Source organism: Drosophila mojavensis, unplaced genomic scaffold (genome assembly GCF_018153725.1).
Source record: "Drosophila mojavensis isolate 15081-1352.22 unplaced genomic scaffold, ASM1815372v1 contig_74, whole genome shotgun sequence".
Lineage (NCBI taxonomy): Eukaryota > Metazoa > Arthropoda > Insecta > Diptera > Drosophilidae > Drosophila > Drosophila mojavensis.
The window spans coordinates 8678653-8695900 of record NW_025318899.1 but is presented as its reverse complement, the minus strand read 5'-3'; the positions used below and the strand labels follow the sequence as shown (position 1 = coordinate 8695900).

General features: G+C 45.3%; 1 protein-coding gene across 2 annotated transcripts in view; it reads left to right on the top strand.

The window, feature by feature from the left end:
* Positions 1-17248, top strand: part of LOC6581835 (junctional adhesion molecule A) — a 92184-nt gene that overhangs the window by 12353 nt on the left and 62583 nt on the right. For both annotated transcript variants that reach the window (XM_002007521.4, XM_032730875.2), the window contains exon 2: positions 16596-17075. In XM_002007521.4, the coding sequence (XP_002007557.2) occupies positions 16997-17075 (79 nt within the window). In that variant the 5' untranslated portion in view covers positions 16596-16996. The remainder of the gene's footprint in view (positions 1-16595; positions 17076-17248) is intronic.

The window sequence follows — 17248 nt, the reverse complement described above, 5'->3', positions numbered from 1 at the left end:
CTCGTTATACTCTGCATTGCGCTGCTCACTTGGCGTTGGCGCTGGCGCTGGCGCTGACGCTGGCATCGGTGGTGCATGTTGCATGTTGCATGCGGCTCGTTGTCTGTTTGCTGTTGTCTGCAGGCAGGGTCAGCCCAGCCGGCCAACCAGCTAACCAATCAGACAGCCAGCCAGCCAGCCAACGCCACTTTCGTTTCGTCTGTTTGTGGCACTGCAGTGCATTTGTCTGCTGGCGTCTGTCGGCCCGGATTGAGGGCATTTATTTATCAAAAATACCCTGTAAAATATATAGAGTATAGATGTGCTAGAGAGCTGAAATGTTTCCATGGAAGTTGGATTAAAGTCTCGATTTGAATGGTGAATGGACTCTTGAAGTCTCTTTATCTCTCTCTCTCTCTCTTTCTTTTTCGCTCTTGTTCATTGTTCTGAACGCAACTTAGAATCTGTCTTATCTCATTAGCATTAGCTCTACTCTAATGGTTCTGGCTGAGTTGCATCTATTGCAGTTAAGCTTCTTATATTCCTCCGCTGCTCATTGTCTCTCTATCTCCCCCTCTTTTTTTCTGTCTGTCCCTCGCCCTTGTATGGAGAATCATCAATGACTATTGTCCTGAACTTAACTTGAAATCTTTCATTTCCTGCATTAGCTGTGCTCTCTCTCGTCTTAGTAGCTTAGGTTGCTTTTATAGTTAAGCATCTTAAGTTGCTCTATTGCTCTTGGACTTATGTTTCCTCTCACTACCTTTTCTTCCTTCTCTCTCTCTCTCTCGTTTATAATTAAAAACTGTACCTGACAAGCTTTTTAGTTTAAATTGTATCTACCACCTTCTGCATATGCTTCACACTCTTATAATGGAATATTTATTCCCGCTCGTGTAGCCCTACTAGTTAAGCTTCTTAGCTTGCACTTCGTTTCGACACTTTTTGCATTCAACTTGAATGAAATATATAAACTCATGTTTTTTTTTGGCACAGCTTTCGTGTCTATTATTTATATTTGCCACCTTGGGTGTCATTTGTTTTTTGTTTTTTGCTTTTTTTTTTTTTTTTTTTTAATTTTGCAGTTAAGCTCCTTATCAATCTATTTGTGTTTATCTATTGCTGTCTTTCTCTTATTTGTTTCATTTTATTTCTTCCTCACTCACCCCAAATTGTTTTATTTTCACTTTATTTATATATATGATAAATTCTTTTAAGATTTTCTCTGCTTCTTTTTTCTTTTTTAATACACTTAATTTCTTTCCCTGTCTCTCATCCTCGTTTTATTTCTTTTCATTTATAACGCTTTTTAATATTTCATTCATCCCGCTAATTTCACTTATTTCTTTCATTTTCTTTCTATTAAATATTCTCTTTCTCCCTCTATGCGCTCTCCATTTCTTCCTTACTCTCTCTAAAAACTATTTACATTTTCTTTTAATGTGTGAGCATATAAGACGAGGTATTTACAAGTCGTATATATTTGATATTTCAGCACAGTTCAGTTTTTTATTCATGCTGCTGTGGCCTTTGGTCCGTTTTTAGTCAAGGCTTCATAAAAAGCCGTATAAGCGTGTGTCTGTGTGGGTGTGTCTCGTGGCAGCAGCGTGAAATTGTTTACATTTTTGCTCCGGCCAGTGCACAGTTTTTCAATGCGCATAAATGGAAGCACATAGTTATGATGTTTTTTATATGGCTACAGATATAACGAAGCCTCCGCCGTGGGGCATGGGCAAAGAAACATGCGAAGAAGCCAACCGCCTTCTGGCCACGAATTGTGTCGGTATTCTGGCTGGCAGACATCGCATCGGCTCGCCGAATGGTTAAAATGAATTAAAAGCGGGCCACATAAACTCGCCTTGACTCGTATCGGCCAACGGCCATCGCTCATCGAATTGAAATGGGTCCCGCATTGTCTTTGGGCCATGTCTGACTGCATGTTACCGTTATTTTTCTCGTTTTTTTTTTGCCGTTATTTGTTATTGCTGCTGCTGCTACAAATGCTCCCCAGTGCACCGTTAAAAGCATAAAGAGCACTAAACTGCTGTCGGCCATGAATTACGCTTTAATTGTGCACGCATTTTAAATGAGCTCAACGTTAACACTGACAAACTTATACTCTATCCGTAAGACTGTCTGCTATGTGGATCAAAATTCATATTCATAATCTGTAATCCTTATTGAGCACCTTGGGCTTGTATGAATTTGCAAAATATTTTCATTTAATCTGACAAATCTTTGCCCCTCTTCTCTCTTAATAATTAATTTGATAATTAATCTTAGCCATATTTTGAGCTTAGCTCAACGAACTCGTGGCCTTCAAATTCACTAAGTAAAAAGTATTTAATAACAAGTCATAACAAGTTTCTCTCAACAAACTTGAGCAAAACTTGTGCAGCACCTTGGCTCGGTTACCTACGCATTGGCGGGTTTTCAAAGCCCTGTTGGACAGTGTATGAGGCAGCTGAAATTTAACAAATGCGGCAAATAAAATGTGAGCTACTCTCTTCAAGTGTTTTTACGACTGAATGAGCAAACATTTGCGTTTAGTTCTTCATGAGAATTAAAATGCCTGCACCTGTTCGAAGCGCAGTTGGGCTCGCTCCGCTGGGGCAGCTCTGCCCCCGCCCCATGATTTGCGATGGCTCTTTAAATGCCACGAATGAAATAAAAAACTTAATGCAAGGCGCAGGCTGGGAGCCAGCGCCGAAGGGCGTCCCAAGTGGGTTTCTGTGTAGGCGTGGCAGAGAGAGAGAGAGAGAGAGAGAGAGAGAGAGAGAGAGAGAGGGAGGAGAGCCCAAGTCATTCGCCTAATGAATGCGCCAAAGTGAAGTGCGCGAAATTGAAAAAGCACAGCGCGACGAGGAGGCAGGCAAAGAGAAAGAGAGCGCTGCGAAAATGATGAAAATGAAGCGCAATGACAGCAACAGGCGCACAAACTGAATAAATAATACACAGGAAAGGCGAAGGAGAAGCGCCAAGAAAAGTTAACCGAATGCCAGAGAGCCAGAAAATAAAATGGAGAAAAAATGAAAATATTGAAATGCTGATTAAGTTTACTTTACGCTGATTTGCTTTTGGACTCAGATGCGGCGACATTCGCACAAACACACACACATTTGCAGATACATAAACATCTACAGCACACAGTCAGTTCTACAGACACATCTACATTTAAACTCGCATTGCATGGTCTAAGCCTTGGCTTAATTTTAACGCCTTGTTGGCTTCTGGCCGCAATCCGCAAAGCACAAAAAAGAGCTGCCAGAAATGCAAAATCCAAGAATCAACCGCTTAATTGTTGCTGCCAGACGCAGACGGCGAAATAATGAAAGGATTTGGTTAGGAATACCCTGTAGAGCTTGTCAGAGGTGAAGGCACTTCAAGCACAAACTGCCGCTACTCCACGCCCACTTAGCAGTTATGCACCACAATAGATAGTCTTTGAGATACTCGACTTACCGCTGTGACCCTACTCATGATACCCTAGATGGAGCCAGACGTGAAAGCACTTGCTGCTGCTGTCTCACATATACATAGATATATACTCTTTGAGATGCTGTGTTACTTGAATTGTCTCTATGACCCAACTCATGATAACCTACACGACTAGTAATACCCTGTAGGGCTTGTCAGAGGTGAAAACAGTTAAATATCGAGCTGCTGCTGACTCCTGCCTGCCATCTCAACATTATTATAGATGCTGCGTTACTTGACTTACCCCGAGCTGGATACGGGTCCCAACTTATCAACTTATCATACCCTATATTTTCGATGCAAATAATTCAATTCATAACAATTCGCGTGCAAATAAGCAAATTTAATGACTGACGACTGTTGATTTGGCTGGCAACTGTAACTTTCAATGGTCTTTGGCAGCAGCTTGGGCTCATTAACTTTGGCAACAAATAGCGCACGTGTGTGGAGCTCCCAGTCCATGTGACTGTGTGTCGTTATGTATATGTGTGCGTGTCTTTGAAGACCTGCAGGCCTGGAGGAAGCTTCACGTCTTGTTTGTTTGGCAGTGGTAACAAATCAAGCAGAGATCAGAACACGTGTTGCTTTGATATTTGATGAGCAAAAGTTTCAGGTCCTTGGCAGCTAAACGACAGGGCCTGGGCCCCTTACGTCCCTCTGCCCCTGCCCCAGCGCCTGCCGCAGACACCACTGGCATCCCTTGGCCAACAAAAGTCAAACAGAAACAAAGTTTGTCCGAGCTTTGCATGAATATTGATATATGTATCAGTGTGTGTGTGTGTGTGTGTGTGTACTGTGTATGCCTGTGCGTGTGTGTGTGTGCGTATGTGTGCAAGATAGCAATTATAGTAATTGCTTAAAGTGGCGCTTGCCAGAGACCTGGCGAGGATTTATGGCCCGCTCGCCAGCTTCATTAACATAAAAATCAGATTACTTTACTCATAATGTGCATATTTTAAAATATGTGAATGTCTTTGGTCTTGTTTTCTTTATTTTATTTTTATTTTATTTTTTGGCTTCTGTGTTTTTACTGTGGCTGCTGGGCTTTCTTTTTCTCTGTTAGTTGTTGCTATTCTGGCTGCTGTTCTTGTTGTTGTTGTTGTGTCTCCTGTGCCTGGCTTGTTGATTCAAATGAAATATATTGTTATGGCAAACACGCAGGACAGCCAGGACATTGAGCAGGGACCCTGGGGGGCGTCTCCGCTTGGCAGCTTTATTAATTTACATTGTTGACTGTTATCAGCAGCGGGCCGATGCGCGGGCATGTCAATGTCAACGCCGCGTCGCCTTGCCACGCCTCCAGCGTCCGCCCACCTGCCGCCTTATCAGCAACACGTGTAATGACTGCCTAAACTGTCATTATCACCTTCTGGCGCGTGTTATGTTTTTCGGTTGTCATGTCAGCAAATATTGTGAAAAGATATTCGCTTTGCCCACCCGGCAGCTCCCCCCAGCTCTAGGCACCCTTGATTTACGAGTAATCAGAACTGCTCCGCGGAGGAGCAGACAGCGAGCAGTGCTCCTCGTGCTGCCAGAGTGTCACACATATCAGCATTTACGGTGGCGCTGCTCCCTTAAGACACACACACACACACACACATTAGACCTTAAGTAAGCGCCTTTAGCCGGATGCATTTCTGGTCGGATATAAGTGAGGTCTGCGGCACAAGGCACGTGCTGGAATTGAAAGATGCGGATGTAAAAGATAAGAATTATTAAGATGCGAATTATTAAAAGATATTATTATGAAGAGGGCATCCGCCGAGTAAGCAAGATGTCAAGCCTAAGCGACTATATTTATTGATATCGAAAATTAGGCTGAAGTAAGTCTGAATCGATAGCGGGGAATAATGGAAAGGAAATGCCAAAGAGTTGAGAAAGGCACACCTCTTGAGCATCAGCCCTTATATAGGCGAGCCAGAGTCAGTCTGTTTCACTGCCATCCATTCCATGATTATTTTCCATTCACTCATCTTCAATGGCAATAAAACTTTCATAGAGTTCTGTCACTTGCACCGAAACACACGCGCAGCTCAGCTATGTGGCAATTATCTGTGGCAGGGTGACAGGTGTTGGCTTCGCTTCGGGCTGCCAGCTTGGCTGCTGCAGCAGCATTACTCATACGCCCCGTCGTGTGAAGGGTAAACAAGCTTTTTAAAAGACTCCAGCTTGAAAATTTTCGCGCTGTTGTTTATATTTATGCGCGAGCACAGCAAACAGCAACAATGAAGCCGAGCAACAACAGAAAACACCTCACGCAGTGTTCCGACTATTATTATTGTTGTTGTTGTTGCTGTTGCTGCTGTTGTTGCTCTTGGCTTGGCTGTCGTAGACGACAGAGCAATAAGTCATAAAAAGAAAAGTTGTAAAGGGCTCTTAACTTTCACTTTCATCTCTGTTGTGTGCTCCACTGTAGCCCGGCGACTTGACTCGACTGACTGAATGGCCGAATGGCCCAATGACTGAATGCCTGACGCGAGCTGTCCTCATTCTGCACTTGGACGGCGCTTAACTTTTATGGCGAACAGCCCAAGACGAAGCTACCATGTTGCGATTACAATGCCGTGCGTCATGGTCGGAGATGGGCCCAGGGGTTGCCTATTGAGTGCCGAGGGGCTTAGTATTGGAAGGCTGGTGGGTGGCGGGCGAAGGGCAGCTACGGGCGGTCGCATAAATAAGAAAGCAAATGTAAGTGATGGACTTTATTTTAATATTGGCCGCGAACGTTCTTTCGCATTGCGTCCGCGTACGCCATTCGCATTCACATTTTGTTTAATATTAAGAAATTTTCCTTTTGCTTAACATAATATATATACAGATATATATCTATATGTATATTATACTTTCCTTTCGAGCTTTTGTTTTGCTTCTTTTTCTTTCGTTTTCTCTCTTTTTTTGATGTTTTCCTGAAGGCTTTTCCGCTTAAGTGAAATGAAATGACTGGACGCTTTATGAGATATCTGTGCGGCGCTAATGAAAATATGCTTCGAATGTAAATTGGGGCATTCGCTGGGGCTTTTTGGACTGGTTTTATGACCGGCCGGCCGGACCTTGAGAACCTTGCGCAACTCGGACCACAAACATTTCCGGCGCCTAATGAATTTGTCAATGCCTGACCCACATAGAGAGAGCCAAGTCGCTCGGGCACACAGGACGCAGACATGGGGCGCCTTATCAGCGGCGCTGAGTGAGGCCAACTGTGCACAGGACATGCTACCCTTTTCAATTTGCTGATATGTACAATTAAACGCGTCCCACTGTGATAATCACAGGGCGAGGCGACATTCGGATGTGGTCAGCCCTGCTCCGCCCCGGCCCTCGTTAGCTTTGTGCTATCTTCAGCCTCCGATACCCGTGCCAGCCGGCCCTGAAAAGGGTTGATTAGCGTGTGCGTGCGGCATGGCACGCAGCTTGAATTCGGCACAATCTGGAGCAGAAACTCATTTGGCTTGGGTATATTAAAAGTCGGTTCAGTTTATCATTTGCAGCGCTGCACTACCGGCAGCCCAAGTTCTGGCTCTGCTCCTTATCGCCGCCAAGTTACGCGATACGCCATAAATCTTTTGCCTGATTTATGTCGCACAGCGACATTGGCCTCAAATTTATCGCAGCAGCCGCAGCAGTCGAAGCAGCGGCTCGATGATAGCTGCGCCCAAGTCAGAGCCACGGTCGCAGCCAATGTTGTCCTGGCTGCCGACAGCCGTGTCCTGGGTGCGAGTGGCCTTTTTCGCAACTGGGCCACTGGCTGACATCCTTTTTCAACGTGTCGGCCGTCTTCAAGGCAAACACAGCCAGGCAGCCAGCCAACCAGCCAGGCAGCCAGGCAGCCAGCGGGCAGGCAAGTGTTTGTGTGCGGTCAGCCCGCATGAGTGTCCTGCGAGTGGGCCCAGCTCAATGTCTGTCGCCGTGTGACTGAGCTTAATTATCACTGCCGCGAGCTGGCGCCTCGGTCGCGGCTCGATGGTATTCTGTGTGACTTCTGTCGGAAATTAATTTCCTTGCGGCCCGCTCACACTCACAGACATACACTCGGATATACAAGGATATGCGTGCAGTTACTCAATGATGCTATTTACTTAGTCTGAGTGGAGAAAAGCTTTTGCAGCGCGTTGTATTTGCGTTTAATTTTGTATGAATGGCGGAAATTTGCGGCTTTCCGCCGTTTTAAATTGCATTTAAAGCGCTGCCAGCAATCGCTCTCACACCCACACACACACACACACACACACGCATACACAACAAAGACGCTGCGCTGCGCTGGCTGCGGTTGCGGTCGACGACCATTTGTAAATGGTTAAAAATTTAATAATAACATTGATTCTCCTCCTTCTGCCTAATTGAAGCGTGTTAACAGGAGTTGAAAATGATTTTCTGACTTGCGCAACTCAGAATTCCTAGCGCTGAAAAGTAGGCAACAACTTTTGATATGAAGTGAAAAATGAGTTAATTGTGGGCCATTCATCAAAAACCCACTGGAATAGGATATATGTATGTACATGCAGAGGCCGTTTGTCAAGTAAGCAAACACTCGCCTGCTCTGGCAATCAGTGTGAAATTTCATGGAACGATTTGCAAAGTGTCCAATTTGCAATTTAATACAAATTGAAGCAACAATAAATTAGGCAACAGCTTTCAGAGAGTTTTCCTCTCGCTGCTGCCATTAGGCAGATCATCTCTTTTCGAAGTTTAGACGTAGCCTGGCTGTTGCAGCAGCTTTTGCAGTCTAGATGGTGTTGCCGGAGGCGGGCTACGGCCAGGCCACTTAGGCTGCAAATTAAAGCCGAGTCGGCAAATACACAACTCGTTGGGCATGTCCTTCCTTGCCTTCTTGGAAGAAGCAGCATATTTGATTATGCCTAGCTGTGCAAATGTGCCCGGGCGTCTCGACGACAGCTGTGTGCCGCTTATTGCCAATTATTATCCATAAATTGCGCATTTATGAGCCCAACATACGGCCAGAGATTTGTGGGTGTGTGTGTAAGCGAGTGTGTGTGTGTTTACCTTACTGGTGCTGGCTCTTATAAATGGGCTCGCATTTTGTGTCTAATGTGCTCCATTAACAGTCTCGCCAGTCGCCCAGGCAAATGAACAGCGCTCGAGGCTGGGCAATTGTTGCATTAACTTCTGCTGCTGATTGCCCGTAAACGGAGGCTGTGCAAATATTTGGCCAGAGGCTGGCCACACACGAAACTAGAGCTAATCGATGCCCAGATGGAGTCTGAGTGAGATGACAACGGCTGTGGTGGGAGAGTCTTTCAATCAGTGAATAGAGAAAAAAAGCACAGATTAAAACTGTTAACAGCTGCAGCTTAGCAAGTCCAGCGTCTATACACCCCATTTGTCTCTATTACAGGGCAGCGGCTTTTCGAGGCGTTGGCTTAATTGCATTACTGAGCGGCTTTGCGTCGGCTTAAAGTCAGGCAGCCAGCGTTGATTTGTTTTGCCAACGTCAAGCGCAGACCAGCCCAGCCCAGCCCATTCAGTGTGCCACGCCCCACGTCCGTTGGGAAGTAAATCAATGGGGCATATGCGATTGGGTGCAAACGAATTCCGGAGCAGACGCAGAAATGGCCAACTCCTGCCCCAGCCCCATGCCAATGGAAATCTATGCATGCACGCCACTTTCTGCGCACATTTTTCACATTAACTGGCCGCGCCGTCGACGTCCTTGTCAGTAATTTTGTATGCACAGTCAGCTCAGGCAGGACAACAAATCACTATCTCACTGCACAGCTGGATCCGCTGGCCAGCCAGTCAGTCAGTCAGTCAGTCAGGCAGTCAGGCAGTCAGCTAGCGCCACGCCAGATAAATAAACAGTTGCGCTACGGCTCGTTGATAGATCGACAGACGATTGCAGTTTGTTGGCGCGAAATTGCATTGCGGGCGCTTGTCGGCGAGGGGGCGTGGCTGGCAAAAGACATGATAATGCATCGGGACTGTGCAGTCCATCGACAACAATGGCAAGCGAAATCGTTAGAGAGCTGAATGAGTAAGCTGCGCTTGCTATTCGCGCTGCATACGATATTGGATAAATCATAGATGGATTTTATTGATGGTCTTTAATTTAATTATTATACGCAGCAACATACATGTAGTTCCAGCTATGCTCCTCGGCCCACCTTTGTAGTAGCATTGTATGTGGAGCACGTGCTGATGTCAGCTCGACAGAAATTCAACTTATTTTTGTGCATTTTCCACGCGAGGCATTGAAGGATCTTGGGATGTGTAGACAGTTCCTGTTGTTCGAGTTGATTTCCGTCTTTGCATGAGCTTAACTTTCGATTTTGTTTTGTGCTAAGCGCGGTGACTGGGGACCAGGAGAAGGAGGAGCACCACGAGCAAGGGGAGGAATTGCATCGGGAGCAGGCTGGAGGCATTCCTTACGTCTCTTGCATTTTTCAGTGTTCGACTTTAGCCTTGCGCAAGTTTTATGCAGAGTTTTTCGTTATCATGTTCTTGATTTATGAAACTGTTTTTATTATTTTCATATTGTTCGAGCAGCGGGCGGTCTAAGCAAGACGCCAGCCGCACACCCACGACCAGCCAGCTCTGATTTCTGAAATCACAAGTGCTTTTTTCTCTCGCCTTCGCCTCTCAGCTCTCCATGCGCCGCCACGTTCCTCATGTTCTGCCACCAGGGCATCTTCATACCATGCTTCATATTCAGTTGCTACATCGGTTTTTTGTGCTTTGCACCAGAAATTCGTATTCCATTCTGTTGGCCATGCCAGCAAACTTTCCTACAGATTAGAGAACGAGAGAACGAGAGAACGAGAGAGAGAGAGAGAGAGAGAGGGAGCGGGAGGGAGAGTTGCCAAGAGCTAGTGCACTGTGGAGCATGTCGTGTACGATATTTCTTACAAGTTCTCAAATTTGATTTTTGCTGTTTGTTGTGGAATTTGAAATGATTATGGAGCTTTTCGCAACGGCCTTCCGCATCTCCTCCATTCGGCAAAACTTGCATTATGCGCTTTGTTGGTCAACAAGAATTCGTTGCTGCCGAAAGTTTTTGGCCAAAAACGGCACCCATATGAATAATGCATTCATGCTGGCTGGCAGCAGCATCAACAGCATCATCAACAACAACAACAACAACAACAACAATAACAATCTGAGCTTAATTTTGAGCAAAAACCACTCAGCATCCATTTGGCAGTTATTAATGCAATTCACAATTTTGCAGTTAAAGCAAATCAGGCGTAAAATATTTGGCAAATAATTTAAGTCTTGGCTAAAACGATAATTTTGGTATTTTAAGCATTCAATTTGGATTTGCACTAATTGCAAATGAATGTCAATTTGATGTTGAAATACAGATACTCTCTAAATTAAGTTCAATAACAAGCGTAAAGTGATGTCATTGCAGAGTATTTGCTAGTCTGTCTAACTGAAACTCTGAAAGTTTTCGCTTTTATTGCTGGCCTTAAACCACAATTTAAAATAATGTTTCCTTGGCACTTAATTTAATTTCAATTCCCCAAATCTGGCGAACCTATCAATTAAATATCAATTAAGTGATCCGCACTTTAAGTCAATTGTTTAGTTTCTAATTGAATTTCGCAAATAAAATATGCTGAATGAGTTGGTTGGTGGTTTCAATCGAAATAGAAAATGCCTGCGGCAATTGTTGACATTCCTCGCAGCAGCAATCTCAAATACACTTGTCGCTTGCACGGCGTCTCCTAGAGGCGCCCCTCGGCAGCCCCCCCCCTGGATTCGCTTGCCACACAATGAAATATTAATAAATTCCATTACCAAAGAAAACACACTCGAGTGCACAGCAAAACATCAATGGCAACAAGCGCTGGGCTTTGCGGCACTGGGAATGGGATTGGGACACGAATCAACGATAGCGAAGTCGATGGAGATGGTGATGGAGATATTGAGGCATCGTCATCTAACAATCACTAAAAACGTCGCTACAATGATTCCAATACCGATTCGTATTCCTTCAGCTATTTCTATTCCCGTTCCTGTTCCTATTCAGGGCTTCTCTATGCCGAATGCGTTTCGCCGGCATCGGAATTTGATTGTGTACTGCTTTCTGTGGCAACATTTTCCTTAAGCCACGCACACAATTTTCAATTGAAGTGGCTGAAGGGACGACGCCTTTTCCAATTCAATTGTCAGCACATATATACATTTATATATATATATATATATATATATATATATACATCCATCAGTTGAATGTCGACAGACATTTAGAAGGCATTCAGTGAGCACTTTAACTCGTTTATATGTAAATTCACAGTTTATATATGAGTTTATTTTCGGGACCCCACTTAAGCGCCATCTGTGGAAAAAGGGGCAAATTTAATTGGTAAATTTCAGTTGAACGTTCGCTTATCGAATGGCTAGAATGGCTCGAATGGCTGGAATGGCACGCGCCCAGCTTTCAGTAAATGCGCGTAGTTTAAATTGCAGTAATAAGAATAATATTTGATTTCTCAAATGACTACGCCCCGTGCTGCTGCCTCCCCCTGGTGGCGCAGCAGCTTTGTTAAAGTCGTGCTGTGTGCGCTGTTTAAGCCAAATGCGCTTGTTAACAAGGTCAACATGGCAACAGCAGGCAACCGCGACAGCAGCAGCAGTTGCAGCAGTTGCAGCTGCAGTTGCAATTAAATGCTAATGGCGTGTGAAAGCCAATTTTGAAAAGTATACACAGAGAGAAAAGGAAGTGTACTAAGTGCAAGGCAATCGTACAGCTAATTTGTGGAGTGCCCGAGGGCTGTCAAGCACGTTGACAATGCCATTGACGTTGCGCTTGAGTGGCTTTCAGAGTCGGCCAAAAAGTCGCTGCATACTTTGCAGCGCACGGCAAAGAACAACTATTGTGACAGCCGGACAGAGCGTGCGTCTACCCGCCCGAAATACCAATTGATTGGCGGTGGGTGGTGGTAGGTGGTTGGGGGCAGCTGGCAGTCGAGCCGTTGGGCCTTTGTCTACTCGCTGGCATTCATTTAATTGGTGAAAGCAAAGCAAAGCAGGGCAAAGCGAAGAATAGCACAGCAGCGAGCTGGCTCATATTTTGAGCTGGCCGCAATGAAACCTTTTATTATAATTTAGGCAAGGCACGCGGCTGGCCAGCGGGGGAGCTGCGCCAACTGGGGTGAGTTAAAGAGCTGACGTCGCTCGAGCGGAAACCACTAACCGAACGAGAACCCAATGGGCGCTGTGGCTCTGCGTGAGTGCGTGTGTGTGTGTGTGTGTGTGGGTGCGTGCCAATGCTCATTGATGTTGACCCGAACTAAAACCGCAAATAACGCAAAACACAAACAGCTACAGCAATTACAACAAAAACAACTTCTGTCTGCACGGAATGCCGAAAAGCAAGTGAGTCAGAGAGGCGCGGTGGGCGTGGCCAGATCACAACACCCACCAACAGCAGCAAACATCGAATTATGTCAGAATCCAAAGCCACAAACAATTAAACAAAATTGCAAATTAGACGTTATATAGACCAACAAACCGACTCCACAGTTAACAACAAGAAATCGGCCAACCAAGAGACCAGCCGACCGACCGACCGACCGACCGACAGAGCGACAGACCAACCAACCGAACCGGCCCACTGGCCACGCCCCATTTGCGGTTAGTGCACAGTGTGGCAATGTCAATGGGAAGGAAGTGTAGGACATTGCCTATTTGCAATTGTAATTTATTCATGTGGTTTAATATGCCGTGAAGCGACAGACTCCAAACAAAGCGCCTCCAAATTGAGCAAAACAATAATTTTCTCTCCTACAAACTAGAATCTATTTTCATTCCACTCGCACTCCGCCACTCCCTCCCTCTCTCTCTCTCTCTCTATGCTCATGTTTCAATTCCGCTTGTTTGTCGTTTGGCTGCAATGGTTTGACTAATGATTCGATGTCAAGGTCAGCCGGATCATTGTCACGATTATTGTTCTAGCTGCCTTTCAATTACCAACAGCGCTCAATTTGGCCAAATTAACATAAAGTTTGACAAACGACGCCCAAAAAGTTATGGGATCAAAGCATTGAAATGGGCCATAGCCTTGATGAGTGAATGGCTTAACGGGAATCTGTCCATCAATCTAGCTGGCTTGGGGGTCATGAATACTGTGGCCTAATTGTGAGAGCAAAAGGAATTTGGACAGTGGAGTAGGAGTTGTCATGCCCTGAAATAGAATGTGCTAAGCTCAGTTAGTAAGGTTCATAATTACTTCAGTTTTTTCAGACTGTAGCAAAGCTGTCTCGTCTATGCTTAGCTGCTCAAATGTCTAACAAATTGAATTGCGTGAATAAGCCTCCCTCTCTCTCTGTATTTCTCTCTCTTTCTCTGTTGCCTTTGGCTAGACACTTAAGCTGCCATTCAGCAGGCAGTTTTTCTTCAGCTTAAACGTGGCAAAGCAATTTAAATTGAACACAATGAACGGCTTGTTGCAACTAGCTGTGGCTACTTAGTCCTGCTGGCTAAGTCTGCTAATCCTCTGGCCACTAAATGGACTATAGATTGCACTTTTATGTCACGACATTCAAGCAAATCGTTGGCCATTTAAAATGGCTGAAAGGCAACACACACACACACACACACACACACACACACACAAATGCGAGGGAGATAGAGGGAAAGGGAAACACACACATTTGATTAGGCAGAACCAACTGGATGCTTTGGTTGATTGGGCAAAAGTGTGTGCCATGCTCTGCTGCTGGGCTAGAACAATAAATGGCAGTCCATTTGCGTACGCCCATGCGGAAGATCAGCGTGCGCCACAGCAAATAGAGTACGAAAATTGTTTTGGCTGTCAAATTACGTAAACATTGTCATAAATGAAAAATTCATCCAGCCGCCGCCGTTGCCGTTGCCGTCGTCTCCGGTTTTCATTTGCTGTCGCTCTAGCAAATTTGTCAATCTCGTCGAGCCTTTTTTTGCCTACACTTGGCAGCCGGCAGGGCCTCTGGATGGGATGCTGGATGCTAGCTTGGGCCTGGCTGGCCTGGCTCAGTTGACGCCGTTGGGGCCTCACATGAGCGCTGGCTTTGTTTTTCTTTTCTCTCTTTTGGATTTTGGCGCTGTTTTGTTTACATTACTGCAAACCAGCAAATTGCCAACGTTTTTTTTTTTTTTTGGATTTTGGTTGGTTTTCATTTTTGATGCTGCCCTTGGCTGCCATAGCATGTGGAGCCGCGTCTCCGTCCGTCTCTGTCCGGGTCGTCCGCAGGCGCGACATATTAATTATTCATTTCGATTTTTGGTCTGCCAACTGCTTCAAACCAAAGCATGCAGAGGCCCGGACTGGGCTGTGGGCGTTACTTGGCAATCGGGGGGCGGGTTGGGCGCAGGGAATCCGCACGGGTTGCGACTAACAGAGCTGCTTGTGATTTATAAACACGCGCGCCGCACTTTGGTGATTTACTGCAAATTGCTTTATAATGTTATATAAATTTTCTTGTTGTTGCTCATGTTGTTGTTGTTGCTGTTGTTGCTGACGTTGGTGTTGGTGTTGCCTGCTTTTGAATAATTATAAAAGAAGCAAAAATGTCAGACAACCAAATGGCTAAGAGGCACGCCAAATGCACTTTGAGCTCAGAACAGATTAAGTATACGCCACGTTCTTCTGGGATACCCATCAACAGCTTCACGCTTACTTGTGCTGAAATAAATACATGACATATGCGCACTCTGCTTAATAATGTGTAATTTAAATAAAAATGTTCATTTTATATTAAAGTAAAACTATGAAAAAGTTAGTCAAAATCTATTTATACATACTCAATGTAATAATGTTTGCTAATGTGAATTTGGGAAAAAGCGCGAGCTGAAAGTAAAAGCAATTCTATGTCTGCTACAAATTACATGCATGCGAGTTGAGCTTTATGTAAATTTCTGAATGGCTGATTTTTCTGCTCTTCTATTATTATTTTTCTGCTATTTTATTTTTGTTCATCGTATGCTTCTGCCTCTTTTACTAACTTTGCCTTTGGGCTGTGCCTTTTTTTTTTTTTTATTGTATAAATTTTTCGTAGCTGAAAATTAGAAATGTTCCATCGCGTTCAACTTCACTGACAGTGCGTGGCAAATTGCTTTCCGAAGTCTAAAGTCTGGCCCACACACACGCACGCACACACATGCAGAGGCCTTGCACATACACCCACGCCCGCACCCACACTCACGGACAGCCCACACACAAATACAGACAGATACAAGCATAAACCAATTGCTAACAATAATAAAAATTCCTTTTTTTGGGGGGGCCTTTGGCTGCGCCGTTTCCGTTTCCTAACAATAAGCACAGTGCACAGACTGCTTGGGCAAGACGGAGGATGGGGTAAGCAGGGAAGAGGGAATGGTGTAATTTGCATGAACAGACGACGAGCACATAATATCCGTGCATTAGAATTATGCCCACTGCCATGCCAAATGGCAAATAATGGCAGCCAGTGCCGGATAAATTTACTAGATAAATGCGAAAAAATTCGAAAATGTTCCCATGTTGCGGGCGGCGGGGCGAAATTGTATCTGCTGAATGTGCACATGGCGTATGCGTTATAAATATGGCCGCCTCTCATTATTTGACAATAAATGCGAATGAATCGATCAGGCAGTCAGGCGCGCTGCACATTCACAGTAATTATGCTGCATAATAATCAGAGCTGAAAGTGGGGAGGATTTGCCAATTATGCCCATTACGCCGCAAACCTGATTGATGGGTGATGGGAGGGGCGACAGCCAGATAAGTGACTGTAAGTAACTATTTTTGGCAAATTCAATTGCATAGCTGGTCGCGAGTCGCTTGCCCGAAATCCTGTAATAGAAAAATAAAAAGCAAGTGGTGCCACAATGGCACCACCACCGGCCATTGGCTATATCATTATGCAGGCGGCGTGCGCCATTATCGTTTTGCTCTCATTTCCGCTTTCGTATTTCGGCATTCGTTATTTTTTTTTTTTCATTTAACAGGAAGCGTTGCGGAGGCGTGGCAATGAGTGCATCTGCTCCCACTCCCCACGCATCACTCCTCCTGCTGCTGCTGCTGCTGCTATTCACCTACATTTTAAGTATTTTTGTCACAGCAATAACTTTCATGTCAGTCCACAAACAGAATTTAACTGCTGCTTCCACTCACTCAGCATCCCTCTCACTCTCTCGTTCTCTCTCTCTATTTGCAGGCAAGCATCGCGAGTAAAACAGTGGCTGGGCAATAGAAAAAGCAAACAGCGTACGACTCTGCTTCTGGGCCAAAACAGAGTTGCCTTTTGTGCCCCGGCTTGGCAATTGGCCAAGTTAATAGAGAGCGTGAGCAGACGCCAATAATGACGTTGCTGCTGCAGCAGCTGCTCCTGATGTTGATGATGACGTCGCTAACTTGGTTATTGCTGCTGCCAGCATAGAAAATTGTCAGACACCCAGACCGAGCCAAAGGCAGACCTAAAATAAAACAAAGGCATTCGCCCAGCTCGCCCCCGCTGCCCACGGCGACTCGCTGCTGACCGAGTACCAGGGCCAGGAGCCAGGAGCCGGGAGTCGGCTTACTGCATTTCCGGTTGTTGTTCCTGTCGCCGCTGTCACCATGCCGCCCTTCCATATGGCCGAGAGCAACGGCATGGCCTGGCCGCTCCTGCTCGCTGTGATTGTGATTGTGCTCAGCGGTAAGTACCACGCCCCCTACCTACCATCGCCCACCACCACCACCTTGTTCTGTATTCATATTTATGCCAGCGGCTGGCATGGCCAAAGCATTTAGTTAAGTTTCGCTCTTATTGTTGGCAGAGTTAATTGTTGGCATTTGTTTGACGGCAAGTGCCTTGCTTTGCCTGCAGCC